At 41.1% G+C, this 12,455-nt stretch overlaps 1 protein-coding gene across 1 annotated transcript; it reads right to left on the bottom strand.

Annotated features, from left to right (window-relative positions):
• Positions 1-317: 317 nt before the first annotated feature.
• SAMD7 (sterile alpha motif domain containing 7) lies at positions 318-9,514 on the bottom strand. Its single transcript, XM_009333597.1, has 8 exons — positions 9,412-9,514; positions 8,573-8,699; positions 8,295-8,431; positions 7,088-7,166; positions 3,853-4,532; positions 2,411-2,532; positions 1,520-1,630; positions 318-590 (listed from the first exon to the last, which is right to left on the bottom strand). Exons 1-8 carry the CDS (start codon positions 9,512-9,514, stop codon positions 318-320), a joined length of 1,632 nt encoding a protein of 543 aa, XP_009331872.1.
• Between the last annotated feature and the right edge of the window lie 2,941 nt (positions 9,515-12,455).

Raw genomic sequence — 12,455 nt, 5'->3', positions numbered from 1 at the left:
AGCAGGAACACACTGTAAGACAGCGCACTCTAAGTCTGACAGATTTCAGTGATCACACTGGACTTCAGTGAAAAATTAAATGTACCTGTTAACTGTACTGGTATTCTTTTCAATGAATTGCACTTGAAAGTAATTGCACTAACATGCAGTTGCATTTTTTAAATGCTTTTCAGATACCATACTTCCTCATGCTACATTTGCAGCTTATTTCATTCAGTCCCAGTCACACAGAGGTTTCAGGTTGTAGCTATCTTCTCAAACACTTTGTAACTAGAGGTTCCTGTATTATTAAAAACATTTTATGTCCTGGACTCAGCTCAACTTTTCTGAAAAGTGATCATCTGGAAGTCAGCCTGAGATCCAGCTGTGTCACACGGATTTTCCCTGCTTTCTGAAACGATCTGTTCCACTGCTTTTGAAGTTTCTGGGTCCTGAGAGCAGGGACTATCCAGCATATCGCCACTGCTATTGCAGTGAAGAGGGGAGGCTATGTCAGAGGGCTGATCTGAGGGTTTGCCTGGAGCAGGTGGCAGGGGCACGGGCAGAGGAAGGTTCATCATGTAGAACACATTGCCCAGACGTCGAGACACCTTTAAAGACAAAAGCACAATTGCAGCAATTGCTTCTTGAGATAGTGTTAAAGCCATTAAAGATCAAGGCTGACTGTCGTGTAGCAATGCCAGGGACATCCAGGAGATCCCAGCCATCTCAAAGGGTTATCGATGGTTAGCAAAAGTGAAAAAACCCCTCTTTTATTTTCCCTCTCTCATGTTTTTTCTAGGCCCAGGTTCTTGTGGAAGGAGCTTGGCAATACTCAGCTTGGGAAACGGCCCAGAGTGCTGGGCCTGACAGCAGGTTCTTCTTGCTCTCTAGGTGCTGTAGCGCCCATGGGACAGAGGGGAGGCAAACTGCCAGCCAGGAGCGGGGAAGGTGTGGGAGAAGAGTAAGAGACAGCAAGGGGTTAAAGAAAAGGAAAGAACTGGGCAACAATAGAAACACACAGAGAGTTGATATTACTGGATGAAATTAAGAGCAGAAAACTTTAAACATAGAGGGACACCCTGTCCGTGAAGCATGTAAGATTGTATTCCCAGAAAGGCTGTAGAAACCTCTACTTGGTATGTTTTAAAAGTCAGGTTGGAGCAAAAGCAAGTATGTATCAGAGCAGTTCTTACCAGCTGGGAAGGGAAAAGATGAGTGAAACTGAATTAATTCATCAAACAAGTCTTTTCCACTTCCAACCTCAGCCTAGTCTCCAGTGTTGTGGTATCCTAACTCCACTTGAAGTGTCTCTCAAACTGTCAGTCCTAACCTCCCCTTAGTGTCTCCCTGCAGGCTGTTGTAACACACAGAGAAACAAAAGCAAACTATGCTGGAGTAATTTCTATTGTCCTAATCTGGTAGTGACCTTATGAGTGAGAAAAAATGTGTTTTAGTTTGGAAAAACTTCATCCTGTTAGCTTCTGACTCTTTCACATCTCTGTGACTTGCCATTTTGGCATACATTTAATGATCATACCTGAGAGCGGATTTTTAATGCTGGTCCAAGTTTTAATCCCATTGTATCCAGGAGATGTTCCTCTGTTAGCAGTGGGAGGGTTTCTCCATCAATAGCGTGGTCTTTAAATATCTTATGAAACGATAAAACACATCATGGTGTGCTAAAACAAACTTCACTGGTTATTTTTTATTCTTAATCCTGAGGCATAGACAATAAAAGGAGGAAATAATAATTTTAGTGTTTTGTCTTCATATTTGTCTCTTAACTGCAGCATGAGGTCTCTTGTTTAGGTGTGTGGATATCAGTACATTTGCCTGTAGCTTATCTACTTGTTCTTGGCAAGTGGGAACTTTGTAATGTTTCAATGTTACTTAGTTCTTTTTTTTTTTTTTTTTAGGAAGTGAGCAACCTGCTACCAGTGAAAGAATAGTGTTGATCTTATTAAGGCTTTAGCAGGAATATACAAGATTTCAACCTCTTTGTTTGCATTTCTAATGATATTTCATTTTTCAAATGGAATGATGCCAATAAGAGCTCAGGGGCAGTAGGTGGGTTATACCAATATCCAAGAATGCAAAATTGCTTTAATCTGCATAAAATTTGTCCAGGGCATGTGGAGTGAAAAACTTAAGATACTTTTCTTATACTGTTGTTTTGCTGCTGGTCCTCGTGGTACGTGTCATGACCAATGACTCCAGATTGCAGCAGAAGTGCATATAACCTCTCAGAGCGTGGACTGCCTTTCCCTTCAAGAAGCAAGTGGCTTCCTATGTTGAAGCACAATGAAAACTACTATTATGTTTGTAACTTTGTGACAACCAGTTAACCTCTAGCATTTACATTTGTTTGATGACCTTTAAATCTGGATGGTACTAAAGACCTGAAAATGTGATGAATGTTTATAATCACCTGGGCATAATCTGAACAGCCTGGGAGGCTAACGATGAAGTTGTATACATCATCAACCGTCCACTTGCGAATGTCTTCAATGGAAGAAATGTCTTCTCCATTCAGTATCAGGCCATGTGCTCCTTTGAGGAGGAAACACAAATGTTATGTTTGTAGGACTTTGCGGCCAAATCAATAGGAAATGACTGTTAACATGAGCATTTTTACACTTCTCCAGAACTTAATATATTAACAGCAGTGTGTAGCCATAGAGAGATACAGGAGTCCTAGACACCAAAATCACCAGATAGTCAGTAGTAGCTGATTCTGGAGCGTTTTCTTTTGGTGGCTTCTTTTGTTTACTGCTGGCACTGTATGTACCAGTCACTACACATACAAATCATACTGCAGTATTTTCTCTAATGAGTACATTATCCAATGCTTTTGATTCTTTAGACTTCAGTGTTATTTTAACTTGACTAATATTTCAGTAGAACAGAACCAAGCCTTTGCTAGCCCATAGTGCCTACTGTGAGTTAGAAGGACTATAGAAAAGTTATGGGCAGAAGAGAGAGGCTAGCTCACCATTTCATTCAGCAATTTTGTTTATTTTAATTGAAATTCCTTTTGCAGATAGGAAATTAATATTTAATGTGCATTATATATTTTTCAGTGATACAGTATGTCTTTGGTAGATGATCCTGGACAAACACCCCAGCCTGTTCTCATTTCAGGTAATGGGAAGTTTTGCAGGGCTCATCTGCTGGCACTGGTGCATTTAACAAGAGCTGCAAAGCTTTAGAAACAATGATTCTTGCACAGTGGCTGGAGAGGCCTGTGTCTTACGCTCTGTTCTTGGGGAGGTCAAGTCTCAGGGATAAGTTTGTTCCTAAATGAGTGCAGCTTCTAAGGGGATTCCTTGTCCTGTTTGACACACATTGGGATTATGATAAGTATATCGTGTGCTGCTACTTCCCCTCTGACCGCCAGGAGAGGAGGGAATGTAACATGTTGAACAGAATTGCAGAGAACCTCAAAGTGCTGCTAACTTGACGGCTTAGGGGTGACAAGTGTTTTGTACCCAGGGACTGATATAAACACAGGATGACATCCTACAAAGGTATAGTGCGTGGCACAGAGCATTGAAACAGTCAGGAGGCTGCTTTGTGACTTTTTGCTGTGCAACTGCATTGTCCTGCAAAGTAAAGCACTGCTACCTAAGATGCTGAAACCTCCATTATGCCAGCAAGCAGTTTGCAGGTAGGGAAAACCACTCTTTACCTTTGCTGACTTGGATTTACCAAGTTATTACTATTTGCAGCATATGAATTCTACATTTAGTTGCCATGACTTTATCATACCAAAAATTTACTTAAAACAGAGGGAAGAAATAAGAGAGCAAATCAATAAAAATAAATAATATCAACATGCCACTCTAACTGTAATCTGGAGACTTCACAAACCTGAAGGTAGCAATGGGTTGCTGGGTACTGGAAATCCATATGGTAACGCTGAGAATGGGATTGCAGAAGGGTACATGTACTTGTCATCAAAAGCAGCACAGGAGCTATTAGGTTCCTTCTCATTTGTGTTGCTGCAGCTGTTGGTTTCAGCAGAAATTTCATGAGTAGCACAGTTTTTTCTCAAGCCTTGTTCAAACTCTTTACAGTTTTTGGCAACTGCACATGGCTCAGTCTGGTTTTTGCTTTGTTCATGTTTGTTTGGTGTCTCCACCTCTGCTTCTTTCTTGTCTTCTTTCTCATCGTCTGCTGCAGCTGAAGCGGGGTCCGTAGTTTTGTCATCAGCTTGGTTCTTTGTGCCATTGGCACTACACTCTGCAGTTTTGTGATTTCCAGCTCTTCTCCCAGGTCGACGTCCCCTCTCCCTTTGCAAAGTGCTGACTGGAGGGTATGGGCTGGTTGCCATGAGCATAGCGTTGCCATGAATTTCATCGAGGGTGGTACGATGAACATATAAGTCGCTGGGAAGATGGCCTTCAGGTAGTCTGTGCCTGCCACGGAAAGCAATGGGACTAGCTGGCATCCCATGGTAAAGGAAGGGTGCTTCCAGGCCCAGTAGCCCTTTCCGATGAGCTTTCTCCATTTCTTTTTGCTGAAAAATAGCACTCATCTCCATTTCCATTCTAAGAGACACAAAGAGCACAAGAAGTTAGGGCAGCTCAGTTCCTTCATCACCTCTTTTTTTCAGTGGCAAATTAAAACTCGAATAGTTGAGTAGGTAAGAGTACTGCTTTTCTTCTCTCTCCCCTGTATTGCTATGTGTGAGAGGTCACAGACTGCAGATGGAATGGCAAACCTGGCTATATTTAATGTGCTGCCAGATACATATAATAAACTAAAAGGAAGAGAAAATATATCTTCCATTTGATGCCTCTGGATAATATTTCAGACAAAAAAAGTGCTATTTGTATATTGGCAATCCAGGCATTATTACAGTGATGATGCTCACTTGGGATTTGGAAAATTGTCTCCAGGGTCATAAGGGTCAAAGATTAAAGAAAATAAGTGATTTACATTACCAATCAGAAAATTATACTGAAAACTGGAAAATGGCAGTGATACTGTAAGTGATAAAGAACTAGAATTATGTTATCTGTGGAACCTGTGCATACATTCGGAGTAAGCTAATATGAGTAAGTCTCTTGAGTAACTCTCCATAGTGCCTGGCACTGGAGTATGGCTCTGAGAGTGTGAAAGGGTGAGAGCCTGCTGGTCAGTGTTCAACCAGTCTCCCTCCTGGTAGATAAAGCTAACGCTCCAGGGTCTGTGCCAGCTTCCTGCCCCTGGTATAGTGGGTAGGAGGGCTTACTAGTGAGATACGGAGGATACAAGGAGCAGTATGTGTCTCCATTGTACCAACCTTTGCTAGCATCAGCTTTCTCTGGAGCCAAGCTAGTGATCAAACAGAAAGCTATAGCTTCTAGAGCTCCACAGCTTCAGCTGGAGCTGAGAGATGGGAGAAGTGAGCCAGTCTACTGGACACAAACCAGAAAAGGTTCAGCCTGCCTTCCTTGCTTTGAGGAGCTTTCAGTGGGACTTCCACGTTCTTCTTTGGAAAAGGGCTTGTGAGGGCAGCCAAGTCTTTAAAGTGCACCAAGGTAGCTTTCTTAACAGTGCGATGAGGATAACAGGTCAGAGAGAGTCTGACTTTTAGGAGAATTCTCATTAATGTAAAATTGTCAGGAAAACAGTTTGGGCAAAAGGTACCTATTCAGATGATTGTTGCGAGGAGGAATTAGTTGATCACTCCATTACATTCAGGGCTTCTTCTCTGCCCTCTTTTCATCTTTGCAACAACCTCTGAATTATTAGTTTTCTGCTTTCAGAGATCCAATGGAAGTGTTTTGTCTATGTACCATGTCCTTGTACATCTTGCCTAATTGTCATTATTCACACACAGCTCTTGAGGTGGAGATAAACAGCAAAGAGCATTACATTCCTGACTACTCCTCCAGATAAGATAGTCTGCTCCTCTGAGGACCAGCAGACAGGGATCACTAAGCTTTGGTATGAGGCAGAGTCCCTTGGAGAACAAGGATTTGGGCCAAGGTGCTCAGCAGCCCAGCTGCAGCAAGTGCAGGAGATTGTTTGCCAGCACCTGATTTCTATAAAGGGTAAAAGGAGCCAGTGCAGCTCTAAAGGTGACATGTGCTGCAGAAAGCAATGTGAGTGGAAATTGCCAGGATGGCAAAAGACTGGGGTAAAAGGTTCTCTCATGGATTTAGGCTGAACTCTTTTATGTTGGCTTTTCCTGGGTTTGGTGGATTGAGGGAAGAGCTTGAACAGGTAGGATTAACTCTGATGTGGTTGAGAGAATATGTGCTGGCCTTGCTTGCTGCTAGCTATTTTCCTTGTTTTTCTCAGGGTTTTTGCCATGTGGCAGGAGCTATATAAAATGCATTGTTGATGCAAATCTTGTGCTTGGAGGAATTCAGTAATCAAGCTTTGCTGACTAAAGAGCTCAAAGCGCTTCTGTCATAATTCTCTTGAGATGCCTACTCAGAATTTATCTGTTCTTTGCTCTTAGCCTTACTGTGTGTGGGGTGCTGCCACTCAGTACTGTGCTGAAGCCCAGTGCAGGTGTGGTTGAAATTAGAGTTCCTCTATGAAAATGGTGTGGCTGTGAGGCAGGGCACTGGTGGTTACTTAACCAGCTACTGATTACACTGAAACTGGTACAAAAAACTGGACTCTCTGTAGTCACCCTGACATTCAGACTATTTGGTTAAACTAGGAAAGCTGTCCACCCTGGTAGGGTGGAGATGTAGCTAATTATCCCAACAGACCAGCTGTAGGGGCTTAAAATGTGTGTGATAGCACACAGCTGTAAAGTTTCAATTTGTTTCTGACTTTCTGTAACTTCAGCATGTTTGGATCCAGAGTTCAAGGGCTGGGGCTGAAGTTTGTAGCTTGTTTGTTTCTTTAACCAAGCTGAAGGGTTTGTTTCTTTTTATTATATTATTTTAAGCCTAAAAGCAGAATAGGGGCAAGCAGAAAGCTTAGTAGCTTCAGACCTTCAGAGATAATTGAGGACCCTCTGCTTCTCTGGGGGATTTGAAAAAGTATCTCAATCACTGTAAATAAAAACCCACAAAAAGTCTGTGACTTAATCATTTCTATCTGCCTTTGCTGCCCTAATCCTGGCATGCACCTCAGAGCAAAGCTTACTATTGATTACCTGGCAATGTTTTGCTTTTGAACCAATTCCTGTCTTCTGGCCACAGCTTCCATGGATTCTGGTTGCAGAAAGCTATATCCTTAAAGGGAGGGGGGGAAAAATAATCTTTAAAATTCACTTGTTTCCTCAAACAAATACACAAAGCCCAAAGCAATGCAGAGACACTTTAAAAGGCTTTTTAAGACTTCAACTATGTGCTTTGCCAGGAAGCTGATATGACTTCAAGTTAAATCCTATTTGTGTTCATTGCTTTGGTGGGAATATGTAGTAGAAACATGAAGTCTGGCATCAGGTGTTTGCAGGATCTGATCTGTAGTTAGGTATACCTGCCATTATCCATAAAGGAAAGAGACAGTAGGGTGGTTTTATTTGGTGACTTATGTCTTTGAAGTACATATAGCTGCTCAGAAAATAATAACCAACAGTTAAGCAAAGCAAACCTCCTCCTTCAAGACTGTTTCCAGCCTAGATGCCATGTAATTTTAAATGATATTTCCTCTTGAGGGAATCTTTTATTTGAGATCCACATTAGTGGGGGGAAAGCTGAAGCCAGAAATTCCTGTTTATAGATCTATGTGGCATCGAGAATTTATTCACTCATCTCAAAGAAGGAACCTTAAGATATAACCTCTTCCTATACGGTGATACGTAAATCTATGTGCAGCATGACATGCATGCCACAGTTGTGTTGCCATGCTGTGATATCCAGCCTTCCCCTTAGAGCTGCGCCCTGTAATTCTGAGCCTTTATTAAAAGGACTTGTAGTTGCCCTACATGAGTAAAGTGGCATGTGATATTACGATTAAATAATATGATCAGTAAAGTAGTCTTTTAAAACAGCCAATGCTCATACATGAGCAAGAGTTAAATGTAGTAGGAAGCGTAGTGGATTGGACTCCTTTGTTTAGCTACAGCCTTCTGTTTAGGTGTGAAAATGCTTGAAAAATACAAAAGGAAAAGGCGAGAAGACAAACATGCAAATGATTTTGAAAACAGTGTACTTAAAAGCTAAAATGGATGTGTTTAGACTTAAACTGGCACAGTTTAGAATCCCTGGTAGGCAGACTGCCTCCTTTTAGTGAGACTTTTTTCCAAAGAAAATAACTGTTACTGACACTACTGATAAACCTATGAAAAACTAGTAGGTGCAGTTTGCTTTCTCATTTACATGCTATCACTTTTCAGGATGCAGACAGTGCTTCATTACCTGGGCCTGGGTAAACACGGTTGGACAATATGTTCGGCATGTTTGCATGCTGTGGGACTGTGGGTCCAAGGTGGGACGCTATATGGATTTGTCTTGGGTCAGCTGATGCCATCACTTCAGCTGAAGGTAACAGATCTCTGAGAGGAAAAAAATACATTCAGATATGCAAAGGACATTGTTTAGTTAAGAATAATCTAAGATCTTTATACACTCAGGTACAGCACATGCACAGTTATTCTTTAACTGCAGTGTTATAATAGAGAAATGGTGCAAAATACCTGTCTACCAGTCGAGGCTCAAACTGGGAGGGAATCGCCTGCATTCTCTGCTGGCCTGTGCCCATTAGCTGAGGGTTTACTGCCATCAACTGATTTCTCATTAGCATCTCTTGCCGCTGCCGCAGTTCTGACACAAAGCATATACAGTTCTGTTGTCAAGGTAGCAAGTGATTCTACAGACCAAATCACTTTCTAACTTTACCAGAAAAAAAATAGTTTTTTTTTCTCAAGTGCCAGCATTTTAGTATGAGTTAGCAAATCGCACCTTTTTTTTTTAATAGCAACAACTAAAAAAGAAGACATTTCCACTGCCACCTTAACCACGTTGTTTAAATAATGTAGTAACTGCAGTAAAAATAAACAGGATGTGCACAGTAAAGGGTACCAAAGGACAATTTACAATCAACAATAATTCATATATCACTATTAAACAGAATGTTAGGTTCTCTGCTTGAGAGAGTTTTCATTTCTAGTACGGTTTTATTTTTAGAAAAATCTTATTAGCTGGAACCTGCCTTGTCATGAAACAGCAGCTCTAGAAAGAAGAGCCTGCGGTGGTGAGCCAGAACATCATGATGTCCAGCTATGGCTTTTGTTGCTGAGTTCCTGTGTGACCTTGACTCTCCAGATGCTTAGCATCTCTTGACCAAATTCTGAATGCCAAGAATCCCCCATGTTAACTTTTAATTACCTTAAGAGAAATGTTTCTCCAGTTACTCCTAAGACAAACTTGAGATACCTTTAATGTCTTTAAAACCCGTTGCTGGCTGTTTCTTGTACTTTGTACAGATATTAGCAATCCTATAACCAAATGCGCAGTTAGCTTTCTTCCTGCTTACCTCCTGCGGCCATGCCACTTGCTAATCGGTATAAGTGCTTTTCTTCTAGTGTTCCTTGTTCTCCCAGGATAGACATTTTTCTCATGTGATCTCGTGGAGTCATGCTGCAACGAGACAGCAACAACTTTTCTGTTGTAAAGAACTGAATCAGCAGGCCCAAAGAAAAGAATAAGACATTCAACAATGTAAGAAACAGAGCAGGTTATACAAGTTATTTCTCAGGCAAGCCGGTAGTCCTTCTGCCAGTCAGAGCTGTACCCTTCAGTGCTTGTGGATTGTATCGGTTGCCATATAGAAACTTTCCGTTTTCAGGACAATGCAAATGTTGCCCTTGTTTATACTGAGTTGTTCAGTGTCCTTGGGTCTTACTATGCAAGGGAAGTCAGGATGTTGGGAAATATCAGCTGCTCAGAAGGACGTAATTAAGCCAAAGTCTTTTGCCTGCAGCCCCTGGTATATCACAGCAGCCCTGAGAACAGTGACATGTGCTTCATACTTGGGAAGGCAGGTATCTTTGGTTTAATGTGGAACTGTAATTTGGAGCCCTGTCTACTGTAAACTAAGTGAAACAGATGGAAAGAAATGGTAGAAATAAGCTGTTCCAAATGACATTGGCCCCTTAAGACTGCCAAATGAAGTAAAAAAGGTAAAAGAACATACTTTGTTGTGATGAACACAGTGATTAAAAACAGCTAGGCTCAGATTAATTATCCATATATGTACTGGTAAATAAAGCCAGATGAAGAGTAGAAATCTAGACTAAAAACTAATACTCGTTGCATAGCTGTAGTGTCATTGAGGTGGATTGCATCAGCAGATTTCTAAGCCTGTCCAAAGAAGCAGGTGACTAGATTACAAATGATCTTGATACCAGGGGAATGAGTAACCACAGTATGCCGTGCTCAGGATTTTGGGGGAACGATCTACAGCAGGATTATTTGTGCAGATAGGTCATAAAGGAAATTAGTCCTGTAACCCACAGCCTGGATGTTAAAAAGCTATCTTATGTGGGAGGCTTTGAATTGAGGGGTCGGCAGACGCAGCAGGCTAGCTTAAAGGCAGCAAGGGCATCTGTACATTCATTTCAAACTAGATTTGCACAGCAAATGATGGATTTTTTTTTTTTTTTTAAAGTAAGTTGAAGTTAAGGAGTTGAATTTTCTTCCCCATTAGCTCTGACAAAATGGATTCTTTCTCTCTTCTGAAAGACGGTAGATGTAATGCTTAAGTGTTCTCATCCTGTAGATAGAGAGTTACAGCTCCATGAGTTCAGCTGGCATTTGGTATAGATAACAGCAAGGGACACCTTAGAAATACAAAGAGAGAAGCACAGAGATTCTCTCGAAGCCAAGAGAGCTCAAGTGAATTATGCCTTTCTGAACCTTTCCATGAAAGCCAGCAAACAGGAATCATTGAGAAACAAGATCTAAGAAACAGAGGACTGACTGTGTTGCTAAGGGCAGCAGACTCCTCTCTGCTGGGTCTAGTTTGGGACGTGAATCTCATGGCAGGGAAACCATCACTGACAAATTCTCTGACAGCAGCTACCTTCCATTTCAGCTGAGTGCTGACACCTGCTGAATTCATATTAATAATCACTCCACAAAGATGTGATCTCTGAAGCACAAATGGCCAAAACCATGCAGAGCTTTTGATGGTTTGACTTTTTATGGCTTACTTCGCAATTTGCCTTTAGCATGTTGTGATAAAGCTATTGCATTAAAATGCCAGCTTTCTCTGACAACTCTGACTACCTTTTGCTCAGGTCTTTCTCATGTATTTTCACATTTATGCCAATCTTGCTTACTTTGCAGGCTGAAACATATTTTCATTTTTATACTATGTTGCCCCTGCTTCTAGCCTTACAAAGTCAATGCCTGTGATTAATGGCGTTGGCATGATAAAATCCAACTGTGGGACCAATTGTGCATATGTAACTACTGCAAAGGCAGTGGTGTTGTACAAGTACCAGTGAGATCAAATGCAGCTTGAGACGTTAGCATTGTTATGACTACAAGACAGATCCAATTGCCAAGTTGTTTGTTTACCTTTAAACCAGCTACCTAGGATACAGAAAATCCTTAGAAATAGTAAGCAGGAACAACCAAAATTCCTTTTTCACAGCCAGTCCTTCTCCAAAACAGAATCAAACTTTAAAAACTGTTCATTATCCAAAATTTGATGGAAGCCAGATCCTATATTTTGTTACCCAAGCCATTTATAAATTAGAGTAATCATTATAACTCCTTTTATTGCCTTTGACCTATTGATGAGTTACAAAGAATTTTAAGGGAAAGCTACCAATCTAATTCACATGCTTCAGGAATTTACCATTTTCTTGATATGGTGAAGATACTTGGTCTCGGCCTCAAAATGAGTTTTCCAAAGGGTAGGCAAGTTAGTTATTTCAGCCATTCAGTCTGAGAGTAGAGGCTATACTTGGACCACACCACTGGTATTCCTTCAAAATAAAAAGTTCTTTACATTTGTAAATGTTGTAAATGCTAGATTCTGTGTTGGCCAAGATTCAGGTCTTCCTGGAAGCAGGAAGCCTGTCAAATCCAAGAACAGCACCATGTCCTTTGTTCTTGACATATGTATCTGAACATGTGCCACTGGACATGTTTCCATTTGCTTTTTTTTTTTTAGGATACTTTAGACTTAAAGCGGTTTAGGGTGCTGGGTGCTTCATGAAGAGCATTTGAGCTGCCAAAGTGCTTCTGAGCTGCTAAAGCATTTTAAAGCTCAGTACTAAAGCGATTTAGTGCTGAACTAAACTTTACAGCAGCTCAAAAAATAGATGGCAACTGGGATGATGGTATTTGCCATACCGTATTGGTCCAGTGTTTTCCTTTCACGGATGAGTGACCATGTATTAAATACTCTGGAAAATAAAGTTGCAATTTTAAACTTCATGCTAACCTCCTTACAGCCTGGCCTTTGGCCTTTGCCTGGTGCACCTGACTAGAGAATATGAAGATGCAAAGCAACCAGCAGAGGTCCAGAGAGACATAACAGAAAAAACAGGAGGTTTTAACCTTTTT

This window comes from Pygoscelis adeliae, unplaced genomic scaffold (genome assembly GCF_000699105.1).
Source record: "Pygoscelis adeliae isolate BGI_AS28 unplaced genomic scaffold, ASM69910v1 Scaffold220, whole genome shotgun sequence".
In the NCBI taxonomy this organism is placed as follows: Eukaryota; Metazoa; Chordata; class Aves; order Sphenisciformes; family Spheniscidae; genus Pygoscelis; species Pygoscelis adeliae.
Note: the sequence above shows the minus strand (reverse complement) of the source record. Positions and strands in the feature narration are given on the sequence as shown.

What these genes read in the sequence shown, in the direction of transcription:
- SAMD7 (XM_009333597.1), bottom strand. Translation starts at nt 9,514, where the DNA reads ATGACTCCACGAGATCACATGAGAAAAATGTCTATCCTGGGAGAACAA. An exon ending in AAGTGGCATGGCCGCAGGAG is followed by an intron (nt 8,700 to 9,411) that starts GTAAGCAGGAAG and finishes GCTTTGTGTCAG; the next exon opens with AACTGCGGCAGCGGCAAGAG. An exon ending in CAAAAGCAAAACATTGCCAG is followed by an intron (nt 4,533 to 7,087) that starts GTAATCAATAGT and finishes TGTGTCTCTTAG; the next exon opens with AATGGAAATGGAGATGAGTG.